At 40.9% G+C, this 25,522-nt stretch overlaps 1 protein-coding gene across 5 annotated transcripts in view; it reads right to left on the minus strand.

Moving 5' to 3' along the window:
* SIPA1L1 (signal induced proliferation associated 1 like 1) overlaps positions 1–25,522 on the minus strand; it is a 407,147-nt gene that overhangs the window by 164,307 nt on the left and 217,318 nt on the right. For all 5 annotated transcript variants that reach the window (XM_077464604.1, XM_077464603.1, XM_077464605.1 and 2 more), the window contains one exon: positions 10,788–10,976. In XM_077464604.1, coding sequence (XP_077320730.1) covers positions 10,788–10,976 — 189 coding nt within the window. The remainder of the gene's footprint in view (positions 1–10,787; positions 10,977–25,522) is intronic.

The raw sequence follows: 25,522 nt of genomic DNA on the forward strand, positions 1-25,522 counted from the left end.
GTTGGACACAGGCAAGCTGCATATGACGGACACTGGTGAGGCTGCATCGATTTCTTGTATCATGTCTGCAATCTCTGACCATCTCCTGTATCATGTCTGCTAGAGGTGCACCGAATGGAAATTTTGATAATACAATTAGCCGTGTGTTTAAGTTAGAGACTGAGGACATGGTACAAGAGATGGTCAGAGCCTGAGGACATGGTACAAGAGATGGTCAGAGCCTGAGGACATGGTACAAGAGATGGTCAGAGCCTGAGGACATGGTACAAGAGATGGTCAGAGCCTGAGGACATGGTACAAGAGATGGTCAGAGCCTGAGGACATGGTACAAGAGATGGTCAGAGCCTGAGGACATGGTACAAGAGATGGTCAGAGCCTGAGGACATGGTACAAGAGATGGTCAGAGCCTGAGGACATGGTACAAGAGATGGTCAGAGCCTGAGGACATGGTACAAGAGATGGTCAGAGCCTGAGGACATGGTACAAGAGATGGTCAGAGCCTGAGGACATGATACAAGAGATGGTCAGAGCCTGAGGACATGATACAAGAGATGGTCAGAGCCTGAGGACATGATACAAGAGATGGTCAGAGCCTGAGGACATGATACAAGAGATGGTCAGAGCCTGAGGACATGATACAAGAGATGGTCAGAGCCTGAGGACATGATACAAGAGATGGTCAGAGCCTGAGGACATGATACAAGAGATGGTCAGAGCCTGAGGACATGATACAAGAGATGGTCAGAGCCGGAGGACATGATACAAGAGATGGTCAGAGCCGGAGGACATGATACAAGAGATGGTCAGAGCCGGAGGACATGATACAAGAGATGGTCAGAGCCGGAGGACATGATACAAGAGATGGTTGGAGACTGGATGACATGATACAAGAGATGGTTAGAGACTGCAGGCAGCATTTTCTTTACCTTTCTTGCACTAAAGGTGCTAATAATGGTCAACAATAAATTCATATTAATTAAAATTGATAATAATTAAAAAGTTTAATATAATACAATTATATATAAAAATAAATATTTTTTAAAAATTATCATTTTCGGTATCGGTTTTTCGGCCTAGTGCACCCTTCATTTTTGATTTCACCACCAAAATTTCCATTTGGTGCACCCCTAACAACCAGTTTTCTCCTCTTATATTTCCTGGAGGAAGAATCAGAGAAAGGATGCTTGGGTCTTGACTTGCAGGAGGACCAATAGAGCTTGGAATACATGGCACAGGGGTAAGGCAGAATGCTTCAGTACCTGTGTAAGAGACTGGGCAACTGTAAAGCAAATCACTTCCACAAGATATCAGACAATTGGTCGAAGAAAAAAAAACCACACACTTTTAGGAGTGTGAATGCTGCCATTCACATTATTCTTTCCTCACAGTAACACTGTTAAAATCAGCAGCCTAAAGTGCATTCAGGAACAGCGCACACCCCCCCCCTTTTCGCTGCAGTCAGCATAAAGCAAGGTAGGCTTTATGTTGACTGCAGCGAAAGGGGGGGGGGGGGGGACACTGTTCCAGAATGCACTTTAGGCTGCTGATTTTAACAGTGTTACTGTGAGGAAAGAATAATGTGAATGCATAGAGCCACGGTGGTTTACCTAAATGCCAAGTACGTGGCCAACTTAAGAATTATGGAAGCAATAACCCTATTAGACTTTAATTTTACAAGATTAAAAAGATGGAGCTTAAAGTGGATCCTGTTCCTTTAAAGCATGAATAATAGCACAGTGCGTGTGCTGTGTAATTTGGCCCCATCATCTAAAATACCTGGCTGATCCTGCTTGGTGCTGCCCTCCTCCTTGTAAACTGACCACATTTATCATGGCTGCTGAGCTCCTGATACCGTGGTCAGTTTACGTGCCTCCGCTGTCTCTCCCCTCTCCCCGCCTGTCAGCTCATGCCATTGCCTGCCCTTCCCCTCCTGCTGATAAAATGACTCTGTGTACTTTATAAATTCCCCTCTATTCAATGATGTTATGTGAGCCAGTGTTTGTTCTATATAAAAAAAAATTAGCTGTATACCTTATTTCAGAGCACCACTTAGCGCTTATGTGACCGCCTGCCATTCTCCTCCTCCCAGCTGATATCAGCGAAGGATTCTCAGCCCCTCCCGCTGTACTTCTCAGATCAGGGAAGACAGTGGCGTGCTGTCATGTGCATGCCGAGAAGCGCTCTGAAATAAGGTATACAGCAACATATTTTTTTTATATAGGACATACACTGGGCCACATAACATTATTGAACAGAGTGCAATCTATGAAGTACACAAAGTGACTTTACAACCACTTTAAGATTAGAAAAAGCCAGAAATTGAAAAATTATATCTGTTAGCTAAGAAGCTGCTACTGGGAAACTTGAAGGATAGATGTGTTAAAGAATAACGATAATATAGTCTTATGCATGGCATTTTACAGCAGATAACTATTAAGCTTTTTGATCATCGTTAGCCCTGGTTCACAATGATGCGTTGCAGGAAATGCACAGATTTCTGTGCCTTTACCACACTGCATAGCAATTGCAATTGTTCATGCAATCTTAAAAATTAATGACACCCCAAAAGCAGGTTGCAAAATGCAGTGCATTTGCCCAAACTGGATTGCATGGGTGTAAACACCAGTTCCAGTACGAACGAAAAAAAGGTCCATCTTTTTCATGCGGATTTGCTGCCATTTGAGCTATCCAAAATTAATGCATAGCTGTGTGAATCATATGCGGTATGAACCAGGGTACAACAGTCCACCAAATTCAATCCACCAAACATGTTAAAACAATGGTACTAGGGGAAGGAAGAATGCTTTCATGTTGCTACAAAGTGAAGTGCAAAGCCTACAATATTTTTTTTTTAACCTATATTGGAATTTTCCTTTAATGTTTTCTTTATACCTGGTAAATATAATTACTAGACAACACTGAGTAAATTATTCTATACAGTCAGTCAATGTGAGTGATGTTAACACTTTTCAGCATTTCCTGGCAACTGCAAATCACTGGTTTATTTACTGAAAGCAGAGCATATCTATGGGGACATTTGTTAACTTGTAGTGACACGTGCCAAATCAATAATGCTGGATACTTTCAACATAAACTGACTTTAATACACTTATTTGTTTCAAATACAATTAAAATATTAACCATTTAATTGAATCACTGAAGCTCATTTTAAGCCAACAAAAATGCATCAATAACAAACAAAAGAAAAGACTAGATAAAGAAAATTAATACAGAAATGATTTTAATGATCAATACCTGATATGAGCATTTGTGTGATAACCAGTAGGAGTGTTCATTATACCTTGTGCACTCTAAGTCAGGTACAGCGGCTGTGAGAAACATGCAGATTGGACTGTTTCAGGTGAGAGACTTGCCCATCTATTGGCAGTGTTATTTTCATTGATTGGCAAGTTTCTCATCAGCAGCAGAAACAGATGACAAGTCTGCCCTCATTATAGGGACTAGTCCACTTGCTGGACCATTCTACCTAGCTCTCAGGCAACGTATAACATATAAGGGGTTATTTACGAAAGGCAAATGCACTTTGCACTACAAGTGCAAACTACAAGTGCAAAGTGCACTTGAAATTGCACTGCAACTGCACTTGGAAGTGCGGTCGCTGTAAATCTGAGGGGTGGGTAGATATCATCCAATAATGCGCAAGCTAAAATGCTGTTTTTTTATTTTCCTTGCATGTCCCCCTCGGATCCACAGCGACTGCACTTCCAGTGCAATTTCAAGTGCATTTTGCACTTGTAGTGCAAAATGAATTTGCCTTTCGGAAATAACCCCCATAGTTCAAACAATGAAACTCGTATCACAGGTTATATGTAAAATCTTGAATTGCAGTGGTGCTGGAAGAAATTATCACCAACTGGAGGCTACGGCTGACCTGATATATCCCGTTCTTGTAAACCACTGCACACCCAAATTTGCAATGTACTGGGTTCCATCAAGATGAAAGCAGAAACCAGGAAGACTGTTGACAACTTGGTGGTCTACCTTTAAAATAGACCTGAAAGCCATCGAGGTCCCATGGGATGAGGCTGACCTTGTCGAAGTTGACAGAATTTGATGGGGAGCACTTATTGCCCAATGCGCCAAACTGCACAGGAGGAACTAAGTCTAGGTAAGAAGGTATGTTATAGTGCCTTGAAAAAGCATTCACACCCCTTGAAATTTTCCACATTTTGTAATGTTATAGCCAAAAACGTATTTTCTTGGGATTTTAGGTGATAGTCCACAAAGTGGCACATAATTGTGATTCAATAATGTCATTACTTTGTAGAACCACCTTTTTCTGCAATTACAGCTGCAAATCTTTTTGGGAATGTCTCTACCAGCTTTGCACATCTAGAGTGGCATTTTTGCCCATTCTTCTTTGCAAAATAGCTCAAGCTGTCAGATTAGATGGAGAGTGTCTGAGCAGCAATTTTCAAGTCTTGCCTCAGATTCAAATTTGGATTCAGGTCTGGACTTTGACTGGGCCATTCTAACACATGAATGTGCTTTGATCTAAACCATTTCATTTTAACTCTGGCTGTACATTTAAGGTCATTGTCTTGCTGGAAGGTGAACCTCCACCCCAGTCTTAAGTCTTTTGCAGATTAACAGGCTTTCTTCTAAGATTGCCCATGTATTTGGCTCCATCCAACTTCCCATCAACTTTGGCCAGCTTCCTTGTTACTGCTGAAGAAAATTATCCCCACAACATGATGCTACCACCACAATTCACAGTGAGGATGGTGTGTTCGGGGTGATGTGCATTGTTCGTTTTCTACCACACATAGCATTTTGCTTTTAGGACAAAAAGTTTAATTTTGGTCTCATCTGACCAGAGCACCTTCTTCTACATGTTTGCAGTGTCCCCCATATGGCTTCTCGCAAACTGCAAACAGGACTTCTTATGGCTTTCTTTCAACAATGGTTTTCTTCTAAGCACTCTTTCATAAAGGCCAAATTTGCAGAGTGCATGACTAATAGTTGTCCTGTGCACAGATTCTCCCACCTGAGCTCTGCAGCTCCTCCAAAGTTACCATACGCTTTCTATTTCCAGATGATAGACTGAAGTGCTCCGTGAGATGTTCAAAGCTTGGGACATTTGTTTATAACTTAACCCAACTTTAAACTTCTTCACAACTTTATCCCTGACCTGTCTGGTGTGTTCCTTGGCCTTCACTAAGGCTCTCTAACAAACCTAGGGGGGCTTCACAGAACAGCTGTATTTATACAGAGATTAAATTACACACAAATTACAACCACTTTAAACCTGTACAGTTATCCTTTAGGGCCAGCTCGTAGACTTGCCCAATGCAATTCCAAAACATACAGAAGGCAAAAAGCTTTGTTACCTATTACGGCAGTTCACACCACCAGGCTGCGGTGGTGTGCAGTGAAAACAGCATGGCACACAGCACTTTTTTTTTAGCACAGAATGGTGCGCTGCAATCCACTGCATTGCAATGAGCTGCAGGTAATGGAACTGAATCCAATGTCACTTTAGGCATTTCAATAAATGTAAAACCGTGTGATGCACAGTTTACAGAACTTTGGCACTGCTGCCTTAACATCGTACACCGGCAGCTGATGGAATGAAAAAGCCCTTAATATTTAAAAATTTACTTTACATGCTACCAAAAAAAAGGTGCACGAGATCCATTCCTCAATATTTCTGCATAGAGGAGAGGTTGGTGATAGCAAGCATGCACCCCCTTACCTACAAGTCACATGCCTTCAATATTGGAGGTTGCCTTGCTGAGAAGGACTCCCCCAGGCAAAGCACCTCGTCTCCAAGTTGATGAGGACAAGGGCCTTTTCCCCACAACCCTGCCCCAGTGGTTGTGTGGGATCTGTAAGCTCCTTTTAACAATAAGGGTGCACCCAGATTAACACACACACACACACGAAACGTTTTCAAACATTCAGTTCCCATTGACTTTAATAGGGTTCGGATTTGGCACCCGAAGTATAACAACGTATGGCAAACCCCACGTAAGTTTGGCTCATCGCCACTACCAAGTTCTACACTCTACATTACTGTGAACCCTTTGATAATTACTCCCTCTAATCTGTGTGCTGCATATAACTAAACCTTGTTACATGCTACTGACCTCAGAACTCTGCATTACATGCCTCCTGAACTCAGTGTTACATAGCACTTGACTTGTAAACTCTGTATTACATACTACTGACCTCTGAATTCTGTGTTATATGATATATGACGTCAGAATTCAACGTTACATACTACTGACCCCTGAACTATTAAAACCGTCCTCATGCTAAGGTTATTTTTTAACGAAACACTGGGGAAACAGTTAAGGCTTTGTTGCTGTGTTGATGAGCTGTCAAGTGTGTGGAGTAATTGTTTGGTTTGTATGGTAAACTCTTGGACTTCCTGCCTGTACGCACCTTACTTTTGCTAGATATAAACTGATCTGAGCAATTGCCATTCTTGGTAAACCTATTCTGCACCTTGTGAGCTTACATGATGGTGCAACAAGTAAATTAAATGGTCCAATAGCCTTTACAAAATGCTGTGAAATATGTAGATCAAAGTATACCAGCAGGAATCTCAATGCAGAACAAATAGCCCTCCTTGTCCAGATTTTTACATTTAGTTACTTGGCAAAGGGTCCCTTCAATCTAGTACAGGAGGTGCGAGTGAATCATAAATGGTTCTTACTATGTGAATACTTTTAATAATACATGATAGCCAGTCATTTAGTAGATAACATGGTACACTGCAGGGGCCAGAAAAAAAAAAAAAAGATTTTACTTGAACACTGTATATTCTTTAATAAACAGGATCAATAAGTACAACGTGTTCTTTCAGGAAGGGAAAGAAAACCTTTCCCAGTTAAAGCCCAAACTGTGCAAGTCCACACAGGGTATTGATCCTGTAATATTTAATTGCTGAATGCACAATACATTGGGCAGGTACAGTGAAAGTATAACCTTTTAAGTTTCTACAGAAAATGCTTAAAGCAGTGTGCATAACTCAAGAATATATTATAACCAAGACACAAACGAACAGAGAGGAACCTTGAATTAACATGAAGACGACACTTGTTTGTGCTAAATGCATCCAAGTTCATCCTGGTAAAACACAGAAAATTTGATACCAACAGTGCTTCGATGTCTAAGGTACTGGATATGCTTTTTTTTTTTTACAAGGCCACTATCTGCATACGAGTCTGAAGTTCTCCTATGTCCATATGGGTATATTATTTCCTCTAAGACTCCAACAGCAAAATGGTAAACTATTTGGAATATAAACATGCCTGTACGTGAAACAAGTATCGACAGCTTAACAAGCCTCAAAGAAAAGCCTTTTTTGTCCTGGGCCATTAGTCCAAAAACATAATGGTCAATGACAAAATTCGCTCAAAAGAAAGTTCAACTCTATTTAATATGTTTCCCATGAAAATATCAGGGCAAAAAGATGTATAAAGAGTTATTGCAATGCCAGTATGGCTGAGAGATTAATCAATGTGCTGAAAGCCAGAACAACACAGACCTTTTAGTACTTGGAACTTGCCAATTAATAAAGGCTTTCTACCTTAATTTCTGTCTTGCATTTCAAGCTGTTTGCCAGCTGAGGGAGCCAAATACAAAACAGCAAGCTGTGCACCAAGGAACACAATGCCCAAGAATAATTTGCATCAATATTTTTTTTTTTTTTTTGCGTGAAATAAAAAAAATCTGCAGCTAGGGGAAACATTTGTGCGTTGCAGGAATGACTGCAAAATCCTTTGCCTTCCCGCAACGCACAAAAACAAAATAAAAAGTGATGATTTTGTACGTTTGCCCACTGTCAAATGTACACAGTCATTAAGGTTGACTCTTTAAAGAAATTATTTGCTGGGGAAAACATGAAGACTAACTTTAAAGGTGAATACCAATCGGTGGCTTTGGATGCTAGAATGTCAAGTTAGGCTCCACTCACACCTACAGTGAGGGATCCCCTGCTCATTTTGTACGTTTTGCCCACTGACAAAGAAATTATCTAATGGTCCAATTTTAATGGTAGGTTTATTTTAACCACTTGCTGACCAGCCGCTGTCATTATACTGTGGCAGGTCAGCACAATCCCACAAACCGTCGTAGCTGTATGTCGACTCCTTTAAGCAGGATAGCGGGGGTGCAGATGCTCATGGCCAGTGGTCACGATGACTGCTGGATGTGCGCGATCGCAGGCACAAGAGGCAAAATGGGGACCTGTGTGTGTAAACACACAAATCCCTGTTCTGTGGGGTAAGGAGAGGCAGATCATGAGTTCCTAATAGCTAGGAACCTCGATCTGTCATCTCCTATAGTCAGTCCCCTCCCCCCACAGTTAGAACACACAGTCAGGGAACACAGTTAACCCCTTGATCACCCCCCTAGTGTTAAACCCTTCCCTGCCAGTGACATTTACACACCAATCAGCTTTTATAGCACTGATCGCTGTAGAATTGTCAAGGGTTTCAAAAATGTGTCAAAAGTGTCCGATGAGTCCGCCATAATGTCGCAGTCCCGATAAAAATAGCAGAACGCCGCCATTACTAGTAAAAAAATAATAAAAATGCCATAAATCTATTTCCTATTTTGTAGATGCTATAACTTTTGTGCAAACCAATCAATATACGCTTATTGCAATTTTTAGTACCAAAAATGTGTAGAAGAATACATATCTGCCTAAACTGTGCAAACAATTTGCTTTTTTGAAAAAAAAATTGGGGATATTTATTACAGCATAAAAGTACAAAATAGTTTTTTTTTCAAAATTGACGCTGTTCATACCGTAAAAAATAAATTGCAGATATGATCAAATGCCACCAAAAGAAAGCTCTATTTGTAGGAAAAAAAGATGTCCATTTTGTTTGGGTACAGAGTCGCACTACCGCGCAATTGTAAAGCGATGTAGTGCCAAGTCACAAAAAATGGCCTGGTCATTGAGCAGCCAAATCTTCCGGGGCTGAAGTGGTTAAGAGACAGAATAACAAAAATATCCAAAAAAAAAACACATTTCAAAAAAGTTATAAATTGGTTTGCATTTTAATGAGTGAAATAAGTATTTGACCCCTTCGCAAAACATGACTTAGTATTTGGTGGCAAAACCCTTGTTGACAATCACAGAGGTCAGACGTTTGTTGTAGTTGGCCACCAGGTTTGCACACATCTCAGGAGGGATTTTCTCCCACTCCTCTTTGCTTTTAAGTCATTAAAGTTTCGAGCTGACATTTGGAAACTCAAACCTTCAGCTCCCTCCACATATTTTCTATGGGATTAAGGTCTGGAGACTGGCTAGGCCACACCAGGACCTTAATGTGCTTTTTCTTGAGCAACTCCTTTATTTCCTTGGCTGTGTTTTGGGTCGTTGTCATGCTGGAATATCCACCTATGACCCATTTTCAATGCCCTGGCTGAGGTAAGGAGGTCCTCACCCAAGATCTGCCGGTACATGGCTCAGTCCATCGTCCCTTTGATGCGATGAAGATGTCCTGTCCCCTTAGCAGAAAAACACGCCCAAAGCATGCTGTTTCAAACTCCATTTTTGACAGAGGGGATGGTGTTCTTGGGATCATAGGCAGCATTCCTCCTCCAAACATGGTGAGTTGAGTTGATGCCGAAGAGCTATATTTTGGTCTCATCTGACCACAACACTTTCACCCAGTTCTCCTCTGAATCATTCAGATGTTCATTAGCAAACTTCCGACGGGCCTGTACATGTGCTTTCTTGAGCAGGGTGACGATGTGGGCACTGCAGGATTTCGGTCCTTTATGGCGTAGTGTGTTACCAATTGTTTTCTTGGTGACTATAGTCCCGGCTGCCTTGAAATCATTGACAATATTCTCCCGTGTAGTTCTGGGCTGATTCCTCACCATTCTTATGATCATTGAAACTCCACGAGGTGAGATCTTGCATGGACCCCAGAACGAGGGAGATTAACAGTTATTTTGTGTTTCTTCCAACTGTCTTGTAGTCCATTCCAGCCCTGTGTAGGTCTACAACCTTGACCCTGACATCCTTGGACAGCTCTTTGGTCTTAGCCATGGTGGAGAGATTGGAATCTGATTGATTGCTTCTGTGAAAAGGTGTCTTTTATGCAGGTAACAAGCCGAGATTAGGTGCACTCCTAACCTCAGCTCGTTACACGTATAAAAGACAGCTGGGATCCAGAAAGCTTGCTGATCGATAGGGGATCAAATACTTATTTCACTCATTAAAATGCAAATCAATTGATAACTTTTTTGAAATGTGTTTTTCTGGATATTTTTGTTGTTATTCTCTCTCGCTGTTAAAATAAATCTACCATTAAAATTATAGACGGATGATTTCTTTGTCAGTGGGCAAAACTTACAAAATCAGCAAGGGATCAAATACTTTTTTCCCTCACTGTAGATGTGAGTGGAGCCTAACTTGACATTCTAGAATCCAAAACCACCGATTGGTGTTCACCTTTAAAGTAAAGTTAGTCTTCAGGTTTTCCCCAGCAAATAATTCCTTTAAAGTGTCAACATTTATGACTGTATACAAACCATGAAGAGCCTGGAATTGATTATAATAAAATAAAAATAAACCTTGGATATAAAAACAGCAGGGGTTACATTAAAAAAAATTAAAGAATAAGCTTACCTTTTGTTAAAAAAAAAGTTATAAATTTGGGGGGGGGGGGGGGGGGGAGTGGGCAGGTGCACGCTGGTAACATGTTACATTTTATACCGTACATAAAGGTGAACTTATCCTTTAACCAGTGGAATAAGCATGAATAAAGTGATTTAAGACCATACATAGACATACATACCCCTTGCTCGTCAAGTTTTAGGAGCTGCTCTGTAACTTTTGGAGTGTTGAAAGCCAGACGGAGACATTGAACGTTCAGCTCGGGGACAAGGTGCTCAAGTACTTCTTTAAGAGGCAAACCTCTTGCTGTGCCATGTTTGGCAGTCGATGGAATAGCATCTTCAAGCACTGATCCACGCAACGTCATAAGCTAAGAATAAAATATGGAATACATGTCACATTATAACGTATTTTCAGGCTGCAGACAGAAGTACTTATTACCAGAACATTTAATATTAATGCTTTGCCTATAAAGTCAGCTCCTTCTACTTTGTTAAATAAAGAATAATTAATCACTGCTCCATGCAACACATTACCGCAGTGGATTATTCTCTATTATACATTTAAAACCTCAGCTAGATCAATCACTCGGTTTAAGAACATAAAGAATGGTCTAGATAAAAACCCTTGTTTAAAAGATCACTTTTTTTTTAAAGGATTAAATGTGTGAAAGAGATCCAAAAATCAATCAGAGGTAAGCTACAACTGTTTATGTATTTTGCTATTGTACACATATACATATATATACATATATATATATATATATATATATATATATATATATATATATATATATATATATATATATATATATATATATATATACACATACATACACACACACATATACATACATACACACACACACACACACACACACACACACATATACACACACACATACATATACACACACAAACACACAGTGGATTAAAAAAGTCTACACACCCCTGTTAAAATGTCAGGTTTCTGTAATGTAAAAAAAAAAGAGACAAAGATAAACCATTTCAGAACTTTTTCCACCTTTAATGTGACCTGTAAACTGTACAACTCAGTTGAAAAACAAACGGAAATCTTTTAGGTGGAGGGAAGTAAAATTAGCATGGCATATCTTGACCTGGCAATATTTGCCCGCTTTTTGCAAAAACACTCCAAATCTGTGAGATTGCAAGGGTATCTCCTATGCACAGCCCTTTTCAGATCACCCCACAGATTTTCAATGGGATTCAGGTCTGTGCTCTGGCTGGGCCATTCCAAAACTCTAATCTTCTTCTGGTGAAGTCATTCCTTTGTTGATCTGGATGTATGCTTTGGGTCATTGTCATGCTGAAAGACTACGTTTCTCTTAATGTTCAGCTTTCTAGCAGAAGCCTGAAGGTTTTGTGCAAATACTGACTGGTATTTTGAACTGTTCATAACTCCCTCTACCTTGACTAAGGCCCCTGTTCCAGCTGAAGAAAAACAGCCCAAAAGTATGATGCGGCCACCACCATGCTTCACTGTGGGTATGGTGTTCTTTTAGTGATGTGCAGTGTTGTTTTTGCCCCAAACATGTCTTTTGGAATTATGGCCAAAGTTCAACCTTTGTTTCATCAGACTAGAACACATTTTCCCACATGTTTCAGGGAGACTTCAGATGCATTTTTGCAAAATTTAGCCAGGCTTGGATATTTTTCTTCATGAGAAAAACTTCTGTCTTACCACTCTACCCCATAGTCTAGACATAAGAAGAATACAAGCAATTGTCACATGTACCACACAGCCAGTACTTGCCAGATATTCCTGCAGCTCCCTCAATGTTGCTGTAGGCCTCTTGGCAGCCTTTCTGACCAGTTTTCTTCTTGTCTTTTCATCAATTTTTGGGAGGGACGTCCAGGTCTTGTTCAGTCACTGTTGTGCCATATTTTCTCCACTTGACGGTGACTGTCTTCACTGTGTTACATGGTATATCGAATGCCTTGGAAATTCTTTTGTACCCTTCTCTTAAATGATACCTCTTAACAATGAGATCCCTCTGATGCTTTGGAAGCTCTCTGCGGGCCATGGCTTTTGCTGTAGGATACGACTAAGAAAATGTCTGGAAAGACCTACTAGAACAGCTAAACTTTATTTGGCACTTTAAATGATGGCAGGTGTGTACTGACTTCTATTTAACATAAGTTTTAATGCGATTGCCTAATTCTGAACACAGCTACATCACCAGTTATAAGAGGGTGTGCACAATTTTAATTGAGTTGTACTGTTTATAGGTCACATTAAAAGGTGGAAAAAGTTCCTCAAATGATTTATCTTTGTTTTGTTCTTTACATCACATAAATCTGACATTTTAACTGGGGTGTGTAGACTTTTCATAGCCACTATACATGTATATATATACACACACACACACATATATATATATATATATATATATATACACATACATACACACACACACACACACACACACACACACATACCGAATACTGAGTAGTAGAGAGACCATATTGAGTCTATTGTATTAAAAAGATCCAAATTGTTGTTTAACCACTTCCCATCTGGTCAACAGCAGATTGACGTCCGAGAAGTGGTTCAGTTACTCTGACTGGGCATCATATGAGGTCCTTCAGGATAACAGCCACCGCTCGCCTGTGGGGGCGCAGAGGCTCTTTACCACAAGATCAGCCTTGTCCAATCACATTGATCGGCTTTTTACTCACTCGCATCTGACAGACGCGAGTAGAGGAGAGCCAATCTGCGGCTCTCCGACCGGGGGGGGGGGGGGGGAATGCGCTTATTGTTTATCAGCGCAGCCCCCCCCCCTCAGATGCCCACACTAGGCCACCAGGGAAGCCCCCAGCATGTGGATAGCCAGGTGCATCCCCCATGGCCATCCACATGTAAAAAGAATGCCCAAATTATGCCAGTGCCCACAAATGGGCACTGACTGGCACCTCATATTTACATTACAAAACGGATGCCCAGTAATGCCACCCATCAGTGCCCACCTATCAGTGCCACCCATAAATATGCAGTGCCACCCATAAGTACCCAACAGTGCCACCCATAAGTACCCAACAGTGCCACCCATAAGTACCCAACAGTGCCACCCATAAGTACCCAACAGTGCCACCCATAAGTACCCAACAGTGCCACCCATAAGTACCCAACAGTGCCACCCATAAGTACCCAACAGTGTCACCTATGATTGCCCAACAGTGTCACCTATGAGTGCCCAACAGTGCCGCATTCCAGTGCCACCTCATTGGTGCCCATCAGTGCCACCTCATCGGTGCCGCCTTGCCAGTGCCCGTCATTGAAGAAGAAAAACGTATTTACAAAAAAAGTAACAGAAACAAAGAAAAACTTGTTTTTTTTGCAAAATTGTTGGTCTTTTTTTATTTGTTGCACACAAAATAAAAATTGCAGAGGTGATAAAATACCACCAACAGAAAGCTCTATTTGTGGGAACAAAGTGATAAAAAAAGTTTGGGTACAGTGTAGCATGATCGCGCAATTGTTATTCAAATTGCGGCAGCGTTGAAAGCTGAAAATTGGCCTGGGCAGGAAGGTGTCTAAGTGTCTGGTATTGAAGTGGTTAAAGAAACTAAAAATAATATTTACAATGTTCATATTGTTCATGAAGTGAAAATCAAGTGAAAACCAAAATATTGCCCTTAAGAGGAAAATCAGGTGTTGACATTTATTTTGTATCCAGTGTGCAAAATCGACAACTGAAATCTGACTGGATGAGGCCATTTAATCCACATTGTCTTTTCTATTTCAGAAAGGTTATTTGAGTCTTGCTCGCCCTCTCTTCTGTATGAGATTATTCTCCTTATATATGTGACAGAAAAACAAATATTAATCACTTTAGCCCCAGTGCGACGTTGTACACAAACAGTTTATGCCCCTTTTTTCCCACAAATAAAGCTATATTTTGGTGGTATTTGATCACCTCTGTAGGCTTTTATTTTTTGCGCTATAAACAAAAAAAAGAGCGACAATTTTGAAAAATACACAATTTTTTGTACTTTGTGCTTAATAAATATCCCAAAAAATTACAGATAATACAATAAAATGGTGGTTGTTGCAACTTTTTGTCTTGCACGGTATTTGCATAGTAATTTTTCAAACGTTTTTTTTTTTGGGGGGGGGAAACCTGTTTTGTGCTTTAAAAACAAACAAAAAAAAAACACAGTAAAGTTAGCCCAATGTTCTTCCATATTGTGAAAGCTGAAGTTAAGCCGAGTAAATAGATACCTAACATGTCACGCTTCAAAACTGCACACGCTCAAAACTGCACACATGGAATGGTACCAAATTTCACTACTTCAAAATCCCCATAGGCGACGTTTGAATTTTTTTTTTTACTGGTTACATATTTTGAGTTACAGACGAGGTCTAGGGTTAAAAGTATTGCTCTCACTCCAACGTTCGCATCGATACCTTACATGTATTGTTTGAACACTGTTTTCATAAGTGGGGGCGGGACTTGCATATGCTTTCGCTTCTGCGTGCAAGCACATGGGAACAGGGGCACTTAAAATAAAAAACATTTTTTATTGTTAATTATACTTTTTTTTTTAGTTTGACACTTTTTTGAAAAAAATAAAAATCCCTTGTAATAGGAATACGACATGGTCCTCTTTACAGTGAGATATGAGGTCAATAAAACTCCCACATCTCACCACTAGGCTGGGAAGCCTGAAATAGAAAAAAATTTAATAAACCGATCACGGCTTCCCAGCCGAGGCGGCGCTGTTTATTTAAATGCAGAGGCTGGGCGTGACGTCATAACATTGCGCCCCGGCCTCCGACGAACAGAGATTCCGGCGACCATCTGGTCCACCAGAAATCTCTATGATCAACATCCGGGGCCAGCGGTCCCTGTCTCCGACTCACCAATCGTAGTGGTGAGTCGGTAGAAGCACCGGAGGGCGGGAGGGCATCCCCTCTACTCTCCAAAGAACGATCAATGATTGAGGTGTATGCACATAATCATAAATAATAGTCAACACTACCTCTGTTTCCATGTTAAAGGTTTCCATGTTAAAGGTTATATGCGACAGTAAACCCAAAAAATTACATTGTTTTATAGCTTACTTCTTATCCCCTCAGCCTCCTAAATTGCCTATTATCCCAAAACCTCTTGGGAAGCAGGGGTAGATGAGGAGGAATAAGGTGGGGTTCTGGATAACTGCAAACGGGTGTCCCCTAAGATTTCAGGTCGTCTCAGACAACTGTATATACTGCACAGAGCAAATCTAACTCCAATACGTATAACTAAATTTCACCCCATGTACAGCCCTTATGCCTGATATGCTTAGTCAATCCAGGTACCTTTCACCATCTAGTTAAGAATCAATTAAAAAAACTAGGCTGCAAGTTGAAAGGAGCCATGGGCAACACAGGAAGGCAGGGGGAAGATTAGAGATCTGAATGCATGGCTTAAGATCTGGTGTAAGAAGTAAGGTTGTGGGTTTCTAGAGCACTGGGCTGACTTTTCATTGGGGTACAACCTATATGCTAAACATGGTTTGCACCTGAATGGAAGGGGGTCTGCTGTGCTGGGGGAGAGGTTTATGGGAAGGTTAGAGGAGTATTTAAACTAGGATTGAGGGGAGGAGGGTGAAATAGAATTCAATCAGGAAGACAGGTCAGTTAGGAGTCAGACATTAATGGAGGGTGGAATGGGGTTATATGGGGGGAGGGTTATGACAGGCGACAAGAAGGTTCCCATGTTCCAAACAACCATTGGAAATTATAGTGCTATTTGTGCTACTAAAAAACATATGCAAAACACCAGAGCAAAATGTAATAATGCGTTAAATTGTTTATTCACCAATGCCAGAAGTCTGTCAAGTAAAATAGGCGAGTTGGAAGCTCTGGTGCATGAAGAGAGCTATGATGCAACTGGTATTGCCTAATATTGCCTTCATTCCTCACATGCCTGGGCTATTAATATTCCTGGCTATGTACTCTTTCGGAGAGACAAAGTAAAAAGGAAACGTGGCGGTGTCTGTATCTGAGAAGTGATCTCAAAGTGAATGAGGACCTAATTGATGGAGAGTGTGATGTGGCTGAAGCATTATGGGTGGAATTGCATACAGATGTGTGTAGTTTAAAGTTAATCAGTGGAATTTGTTATAGACCACCCAATGTTAATGAGGAGGTGGAGACTCAGCTCCTTGCACAGATAGAAAGGGCTGCAAGGGCTGGGACAACGATAATAATGGGGGATTTTAACTACCCAGAAATTGACTGGAGTAATGGCACTTCTGGGACAGTTAAAGGGCAAAAATGTATAAACCTATTACAGGACAATTTTATGGTCCAGTTTATTGAGGCCCCAACTAGGAATGATGCTCTGTTGGACCTGGTAATCTCAAACCATGGAGCACTTATTACTAATGTTCATATAAAAAGGAACATCTGGGCAGCAGTGACCATAACACGATTTCTTTTGATGTTAGCTGTAAGCAAAAAACACATACAAGAAAGATAAAAACACTTAACAGCAAATTTTCCAACAATGAGGGCTGCTCTCCAAGACTTATGCTGGCCATACACTATATGAAAAATCGGCTGAACCCATTTTCGAAAAACAAACATTTGGCCATGAGAACAAACGACAGTGTCATCATGCAATGACCAATAAATCGGTGGACATAAATTAATCAATTTTTGGTGCTTTTTTTGACATATACCTACTGCGAACAGTTCGGACGGGAAAGACATTAATCTTTCAATTTATCGTTCGTTAGTCAGAAAATTTGTCCTAAATTTTTTCGGCTCACAAACGTCCCAGCGATTATTTTGTGCCCATTAACTGGCCAAAAAAATGAACGAACTGGCCAAATGACTGAATTTCGGACAATTTTTCTTATAGTGTATGGCCAGCGTTAGACTGGGAGGGAATATTGGAATCAATGGACACAGAAACACAGAACAGAAATGGGAATTCTTCAAAAAGACTGTATGAACTCACTGCAAAAGTATATTCCCATGGGCAATACGTTTAAAAGGCTAAAAATAAAACCTATACGGTTTACAGCCAAAGTAAAAAAAAAAAAAAGCTATAAATAAGAAAAGCTTTTAAAAATATAAAAATGAAGGAATACTATTATCGTTTAAATGTTACAAAGAATATAACAGAATATGTAAAAAGGAAATCAAGGATGCAAAAATTCAATACGAACGACAGATTGCAAAAGATAGGACAAACCCTAAAAAATTCCCCAAATATATTAATAGTAAAAAAGTCAAATCTGAGCATGTAGGCCCTTTATAAAATAATCTAGAGTGGATGACTGAGAAAAAAGAGAAGGCAAATTTATTAAATACTTTCTTCAGTTTTGTGTATACAAAGGAGCATGGGGGAGCTCATGTCCATAATGGGGATGGTATTGGCACAGCCCCAAATAATCCACAATGGCTCAAAAGAGATATGGTCTAGAAATATTTAGACAGAATAAAGCACCTGGACCAGATGGCATCCACGTACGGATTCTAAAAGAATTGAGCTCTGTCATTTTTCAAAGCCATTGTATCTAATTTTTAGGCACTCAATGACTGGAATAGTACCACTGGAATGGCATAGTGTCAATGTGGTGCCCATATTTAAAAAGGGAACAAAAGTCTTTACCAAGTAACTATAGACCTGTTAGTTTAACTTATTTTAGTTGGGAAGATACTGGAGAGTTTAAGACCACATAGATGAGTTATTGATGGAAAAATATATTTTAAAGCAACAGACAGCAAGGGTTCATTCAAGACAGAAGTTGCCAAACAAATCAGATTTCTTTTTATGCAGAGGTAAGTAAAATATTGGACAGAGAGGTGGCTGTGGACGTGGTATAATTGGATTTTGCAAAAGCGTTCGATACAGTTCCCCACACACGGCATGTGTAAGGTAAGTTTACAGGCTTGGCAATATCAGTTTGTAAATGGATAGAAAACTGGCTAAAAGACAGAATTCAGAGTAGTGGTTAATGATTCATACTCTGAATGGTCTAAGGTTGTCAGTGATGCACCCCAAGGTTCAGTGTTCGGGCCCTTACTTTTTAATACCTTTATAAAATGATATAGGGTCTGGGATTAAAAGTACCATTTCAGTTTTTACAGATGACACCAAACTATGCAGTGGAATAATGTCCTTACAGGATGTCTCCAACTTACAAGTCGACCTGAATGCACTGTTTAATTTGGTGACTATCTGGCAGATGAGGTTTAATTTTGATAAATGTAAAGTTATGCACTTGGGGGCTAAGAATATTCATGCATACTAGGGGGGAGTACAACTGGGGGGATCCGTAGTGGAGAAGGATCTTGGTGTTTTGGTAGATCATAAGCTCAATAATAGCATGCAATGCAAAGCTGCAATTTCCAAGGTGAGCAAAATCCTTTCTTGTATTAACAGAGGTATGGACTCCAGAGAGAGATCATTTTGCCCCTGTACAAATCATCAGAAAGACCTAATCTGGAATATGCAGTTCAGTTTTAGGCACTAATTCACAAGGATAATAAGGGAACTGGAGAAAGGGCAACCAAACTGATAAGAGGCATAGAGACATTTAATCTCCAAGTACTGAAAGGTTTCTTCACAGTAAGAACAGTGAAAATGTGGAATAGACATCCTCCAGAGGTGGTTCTGACCAGCTCAGTATATCGCTTTTAGTAAGGTTTGAAATATTTCCTAAATGTACATAATATAATTGGGTACTGACATCGATGGGTAAAGTTGATCCAGGGAAAATCCCATCACCTCTTGGGGAATCGGGAAGGAATTTTTCCCTTGCTATAGCAAATTGGATCATTTGCTGGGGTTTTTCGCCTTCCTCTAGATCATCTGTGGGTATAGGATTGTATGAGATTTTTTATTTATTTTTTTGGTTGAACTAGATGGACTTGGGTCTTTTTTCAATTTGTAACCATCTCTTGTAGGCCTGTTCCAAAATTCAGATGTTTTGGATGCAAACTGTGAAATTTCTATATCACAAACAGGGATCCCCGCTGTCCCTGAACCCCAAGCAATGTTTACTAAGACTTTATCCTGATCGTGATTCTGACAAATTTATGATCACATTTTTGCATGAAATCCTATTCACAGACAGAAAATTGATAGCACATAGCTGGATGCAAGCACTGATTCCCACCTTCCAGGCCTGGATAGCTGAAATTAAAGCCACCTTACCCTATATAAAGTTGACCTGCTATATGTTATTAGAGGGTGTCCTTTTAAGTACAATAAGATATGGGATCGCTGGCTACAGATTCCTTATACATGCCTATGACACCCTTAACTGGCTCTATTTATTCACTACTCCATCTTGAAAGGGAAGAAAAATTCTTTCATGGAGATGGCACTTATTGTCTGGAACCCTGCATCGTCTATAGAATTAACTTTTGAAAAACTCACTGGTTAATTAATCATCCACTGAGTGGGTACATGGGTGCATCGGTATGTTAGAATGCGGGGTATGTTCTTAAAGTGGACCGGAACTTAAAAAGTGAAGTAGTGTTATGTTATAAGAAGCCTTTCTAAATGTTAAGTACCCCAAATAAATTACAGTTTTTCTTGAATTCCTCCACAAAAATAGAACTGTACTTCTTGGTATGGGAGTGTGCATAGGTACTCCTGTACCTGCAGGCTTATAGCTGTATATTTTCTGTTTGATAGGCACTGCTAACTCTGACAGCTAGTCTCATGAGATTTAGGCAGTGATCTAATGATATACTTTGCTACTTGCTAAAGAGGAAGATGGACCTGTGGACTGTACCTTGCATTGCATGCATCTCCCTGCTTCTGGCTCATTCATTCTGCAGATCTTTGCTTCCTCCCGCTTTCCTGTTGCTTCCTAAATATTTTTTCCCCGGTCATCAGCACACTTGAGAATTTTCTGGAATTGACCCAACACTTGCTATCTGGTTGTGGGGTCATTACCAGAATGAGGTTTATCTCCAAAATGGACAGTAACATGCGTGTTATGTAAATCCTGTGATTCACACTAGCCTATCAGGTGTAAAGGGTGACAGAAGGGTGTGGTTTGTAGAGAGGATGATGCAGTGATTGGATGGAGTCGTGTGTTGGCTGGGGTGGGCATCAGATTGTGTATAGTTGCCAGGCAGCATTGCTATGCAGAGGCCCCCCCCACCCTTACTCCACAAGGGACTCTTAATACTTTTCTTAATCTGTCTTGGATTACTATGACCTCACCACTCTTTGGAGAGTGTGAAGGGCCCTCAGGCAGATGGAACAAGGAATGCCGGAAGGATGAGGAAAGGCCGTTCATCTCGAAGAAAATGATGCAACTGCAGGAAAAGCAGGACAAGGTAACCTGAAGAGGAGGCAAGTCCAGGCTGAGTAGGCACTATGTGCTACAGGTAACATGCAACATGCCCAGACTGGATGACTACAACTCCCAGCATTCAATGTCTGGGAAATCATTACTCAGTAGGTGAGCTGAAAAAGCATGGGGAGCCAAGGTATGTGTGAAAAAAAAACTTCTCTGATTATCTTAGCTACATAGTGTACACAGACTGGAATATGTTTCACTGTGGAGATGCACGTCTCAGCATTTGTTCTATAACTAGTAGTGCCACAAAGCAGAGGAGGCAGAAAGAGTGGAGAATGGAGCAGGTCGTAGTCGGGTTGAGCCTGGAGTGCTGCCAGGAACATGTAAGGGTCTGGGTTGGCCAACAAGAAGCCCAGGGAAATCAGTCAGTCACTTACCTTGTGACAGTCAAAGTTTCATCATAATGGTGGTGGTGGTTGTACACAGTGCAACTGTCTTCAAACTATACACCATTACAGCAATACGGACAAATCACCAGGCTGCCACCTATGGACAGGGCCGGATTAACATAGGGGTTATTGGAGCTGCAGCTCCAGGCCCCTTACCTTAAGATAGGCCCATTAAAAAAAAAAAAAAAAAAAAAAAAGAAGAGGGTCGTGGCTCGGCGATCAGGGGTCACAGAGCCCAAATTTGGGGTATAGGTAGCTGTCAACCATTTGGGGCTCCTATCATCTATGGTTCCAGAGATACGGGGCTCCTTGTGCAGACTGTCAGAAGCTACAGAGCGGACAGTTTAAATACAAGCTGGCACACTCTGTTTGTAGCAGTCTGAGAGGATGAGCTCAAAGTGCCTCTCCTCACTTCTTGCCAGAGATACTGAGCTCATTGGACAGCTTGGAGCCTGCAGAATTTGACAGGCAGAACCGCCTGTCAAACTCATCTATTGATTTCCATGGGACCGCTCCAACTGCAAGCCAAACTCTCTCGCAGTAGCAGCATAGTCCAACAATGTAAAACTACCATTCAGCAATGTAAAAAAATAAATAAAAAAAAAGGGAGGTGGCAGTAGCACCTCCTGAACGCCTGTCGGCTGCTGCTATAACACTCATTGAAAAGCAATGCACCATAGATCACTTTTAAGAGTGCAGTAAGCATTACCGCAAATGTGAAAGGTGAAAGAAACAGGATGAAACACATCATCCATTCATCCATTTGACACTCCCCACCAACCAGGTCACTCCCCAGCCCCTTCCCATGTTAGCCACCTCCCTTCAACTTATATCACAGGTGACCATTTCACAATCTACAGATGACAGATCCTACTCCAAAAGATATCACTCCCAATTCCCCCCCCCCCAGACCCACTGATTGATATCCCTCCATGACCACCTCACACCCCCCTGCTGACAGACTTCTCTCCCCAGCCTGTCCCCACACACCCTCTCACCTGCTGACCTGTGGATGGGGGAATCACTCTCGCAGTGTTATTGTGTTCTGACAGTGGGGAGCCTTCCCAATCCACAGAATACAATTATCAGTGTTGCCAACTATAGATGGCAGCACTGATTGTTTTGGGAAAAACCTGACAGGCTGGTTGTACTCAAGTCGATTAATAGATTGACTTGTGCACAACCAGCTAGCCCATACACAGATCGACTATAGCTGGTCTCTGCTTAATCGGCTTAATTTCAATTCATGTATGGCGCGCTTAACCACTGCGCAGTCCCTAAAAACATCCGTCCACAAACCTTTACATTTTTCCTTCCCAGATTCCTTCATCCTCCTCACCTGTACATAGTGCCCAATGTCATACCCTCCACACTCCTCTCCTGTACATACTGCCCCATAATAACCTCCACATTACTCTCCTGTACAAACTGCCCACTATCTTTCTCTCCACACTCCTCTCCTGTACATACAGCCCCCATCATACCCTCCACACTCCTTTTCTGTGCATACTTCCCACTGGCATACCCTCCACACTGCTCTCCTGTACATAGTGCCCACTGTCAATCCTCTGCTGTGCATACTGCCCACTGTCATACCCCCCACACGCCTCTCCTGTACATAGTGTCCACTGTTATGCCCTCCACATTCCTCTCCCTCACCTGCACATACTTCCCCCTTTTATACTATCCATACTCCTCCCCTATGCCTCTTACCCACAAAAACAGTTCTTTAAAATTATAATATGTTACCAGATCTAGAATGGAGACACTTTTGTTAGTTCAACTAAAGGAAATCTTCTCAGTCCTCATATTTGTTCTGCCCATTATTAGTACTCATTTCATTTTGTGATTACTATTGTGATGTATAGAGGAACATAAGGGATGTCATCTACTCTAAATATAACACTGGGGGGAAAAAAAGTGTCCCTGAAACTATATTTGAAATGTTGGCAACTATGTACTTGGGCTCTGCTCAAGGGCCACCAGGTCAGTAGGCGGCCCCATGAGTTTAAAGCGGTAGTAAATTTTGCTAACATTACAACTTTTTAGAGGCCCTGAGGTAGGTTATGCTATAATGTACTAGTATGCACAGCATATTAGCACATTAGGGTACACTTACCTGTCAAACGGAGCCCTCCAGTGCTGCGCTGTGATCAATCCGGTGGGTCCTGGGCGCGTCCATCTTCACCTAGTCTTCCTTCCGGGTTCTGTGCCTTTCTTCACTGGCCGGGCTGTGTTGCTGTCACTTCCACACATGCTCAGGCGCATCCTCTCTCTCATTCCCCCTCTCTTACCCCCCACCCCTCTCTCATCCCCTTTCTCTCTCTCTCATCCTCCCTCTCTCTATTTAATTTAATTTACTATAATAAAAAAAGTATACATTTTTAATTATTATTATTTTTTTATAAAAAGCCCCACCAAAATCCTTAGCACTAGCTCCTTTTTAATTCAGTTCTGTGTGGGTGTAAATCTGAAAGGTACAGCACTCTTATGAAAATTCTGCTTCATAAAATTCCTGCAAGCAGAATCTTTTGCCACCAGCAGGGATTCATTCCTGGTTTGTGTTTAGACCAATTTTCTATGAAATCCATAATAGAACCATAGCATTACAGTATTTTATTGCAAGTATAATTTCTGAGGAAAGACAAGTTGTATAGGACAAATTTAACCTGCATTTATCTTGCCTATATAAAATCGACAGAAACTATAATGTGCCTTACAGTGCTGAGGCTCTGTGACACGCACAATCTATAAAAGGCTTGCTGCTATATTTAGCTAATAAAATCGTTGTCAAGGAGCATATCCTGTAGCTTGTCAAATCTCTGACCTCAAATCATTAAGTGCAACCTATCCATGTACTTAAGGGGTCATTTTAGCAGTCAGACAGTCTGACAACGTGCTGTAAGTCCAAAGCATTTCCGGAATGTGAGAAAGGGATCAGGAACAAATACAACAAACTGAGAGAAATGGAACGCATCTCTTAATCACATTTCATATTGTCTAGTCCTCCAGATAGTATGTAACACATTCCAAAGAATAAACTGGCAATTCAGATGTCTGGCCATTGATCAAGGACTATTTTTAAGATAAAGCATATCATGTCAAACACTGCATAGACAGCAAAAAAATAATAAAGAAGAAAAATAAAGAAGAATCAGCAACACAGTTTTCTGTCCAACAGAATATTTGCGTAACTACATAAAATTAAACATGCAACTCCAACTGTTAGCATGTGAACATTTACAGGAATAAAAAAAAATAAAAAATAATGAAAAAATAGGATTTTTATAACAGCTTATCTGTAAAATCCTTTTCATGGAGTACATCATGGGATACAGAGCCACAGTAAATACTGTATGGGTTATATGGCACCTTCAGGTGATGGACACTGAACACCCCAGATAGGAAGTTCAATTCCCCATATAACCCCTCTCCTTACCGGGAGTACCTCAGTTTTGTAGCAAAGCAATAAACGTGTAACCAGAAAGGGGGGGGGGGGGGCTCTGTGTCCTGTGATGTACTCCAAGAAAAGGATTTTTACAGGTAAGCTGTTATAAAAATCCTATTTTCTTTATCGTACATCACATAACACAGAGCCACAGTAATTACTGTATGGGATGTCCCAGAGCAATGCTATCTGTGGGGAGGGGTGACAAAAAAAAAAAAAGTAGGGTGCAATCAGACCTATACTGCTGCCTACAGCACACTGCACCCAAAGGCAATATCCTCGTGCCTTCTTACATCCACCTGATCTGGTGAATGTATGGACTGAAGAACAAGTTGCGGCCTTGCAGATTTGAGCCATGGAGGCTTGGTGATGGACTGCCCACGAAGCACTAACAGCCCTGGTGGAGTGCTCTTTGATTTGAAAAGGTGGAACTTTCTTCTTCAAACCACAAGCTTGAATAATTACTTGCCGAATCCACTTGGCAATAGTGGATTTCGATGCTGCCTGTCCATTCCTAGGGCCTTCAAACAACACAAACAAAACTGTTTTCCGAATCTTAGCAGTCGCCTTTAAATAGATTTTGACTGCTCTCACTACATCCAAAGAATGTAGTGACTTATCTTCCATAGAACGGGGTTCTGGAAAAAATGAAGGTAGAACAATATGCTGGTTTAGATGAAAACCTGAAAAACACCTTTGGCAGAAAGCTAGGATGAGGACACAATACTTATCTATCCTTGTG

Source organism: Lithobates pipiens, unplaced genomic scaffold (assembly GCF_037356315.1).
Source record: "Lithobates pipiens isolate NorthernLeopardFrog02 unplaced genomic scaffold, aLitPip1_a1.2 Scaffold_30, whole genome shotgun sequence".
Lineage (NCBI taxonomy): Eukaryota > Metazoa > Chordata > Amphibia > Anura > Ranidae > Lithobates > Lithobates pipiens.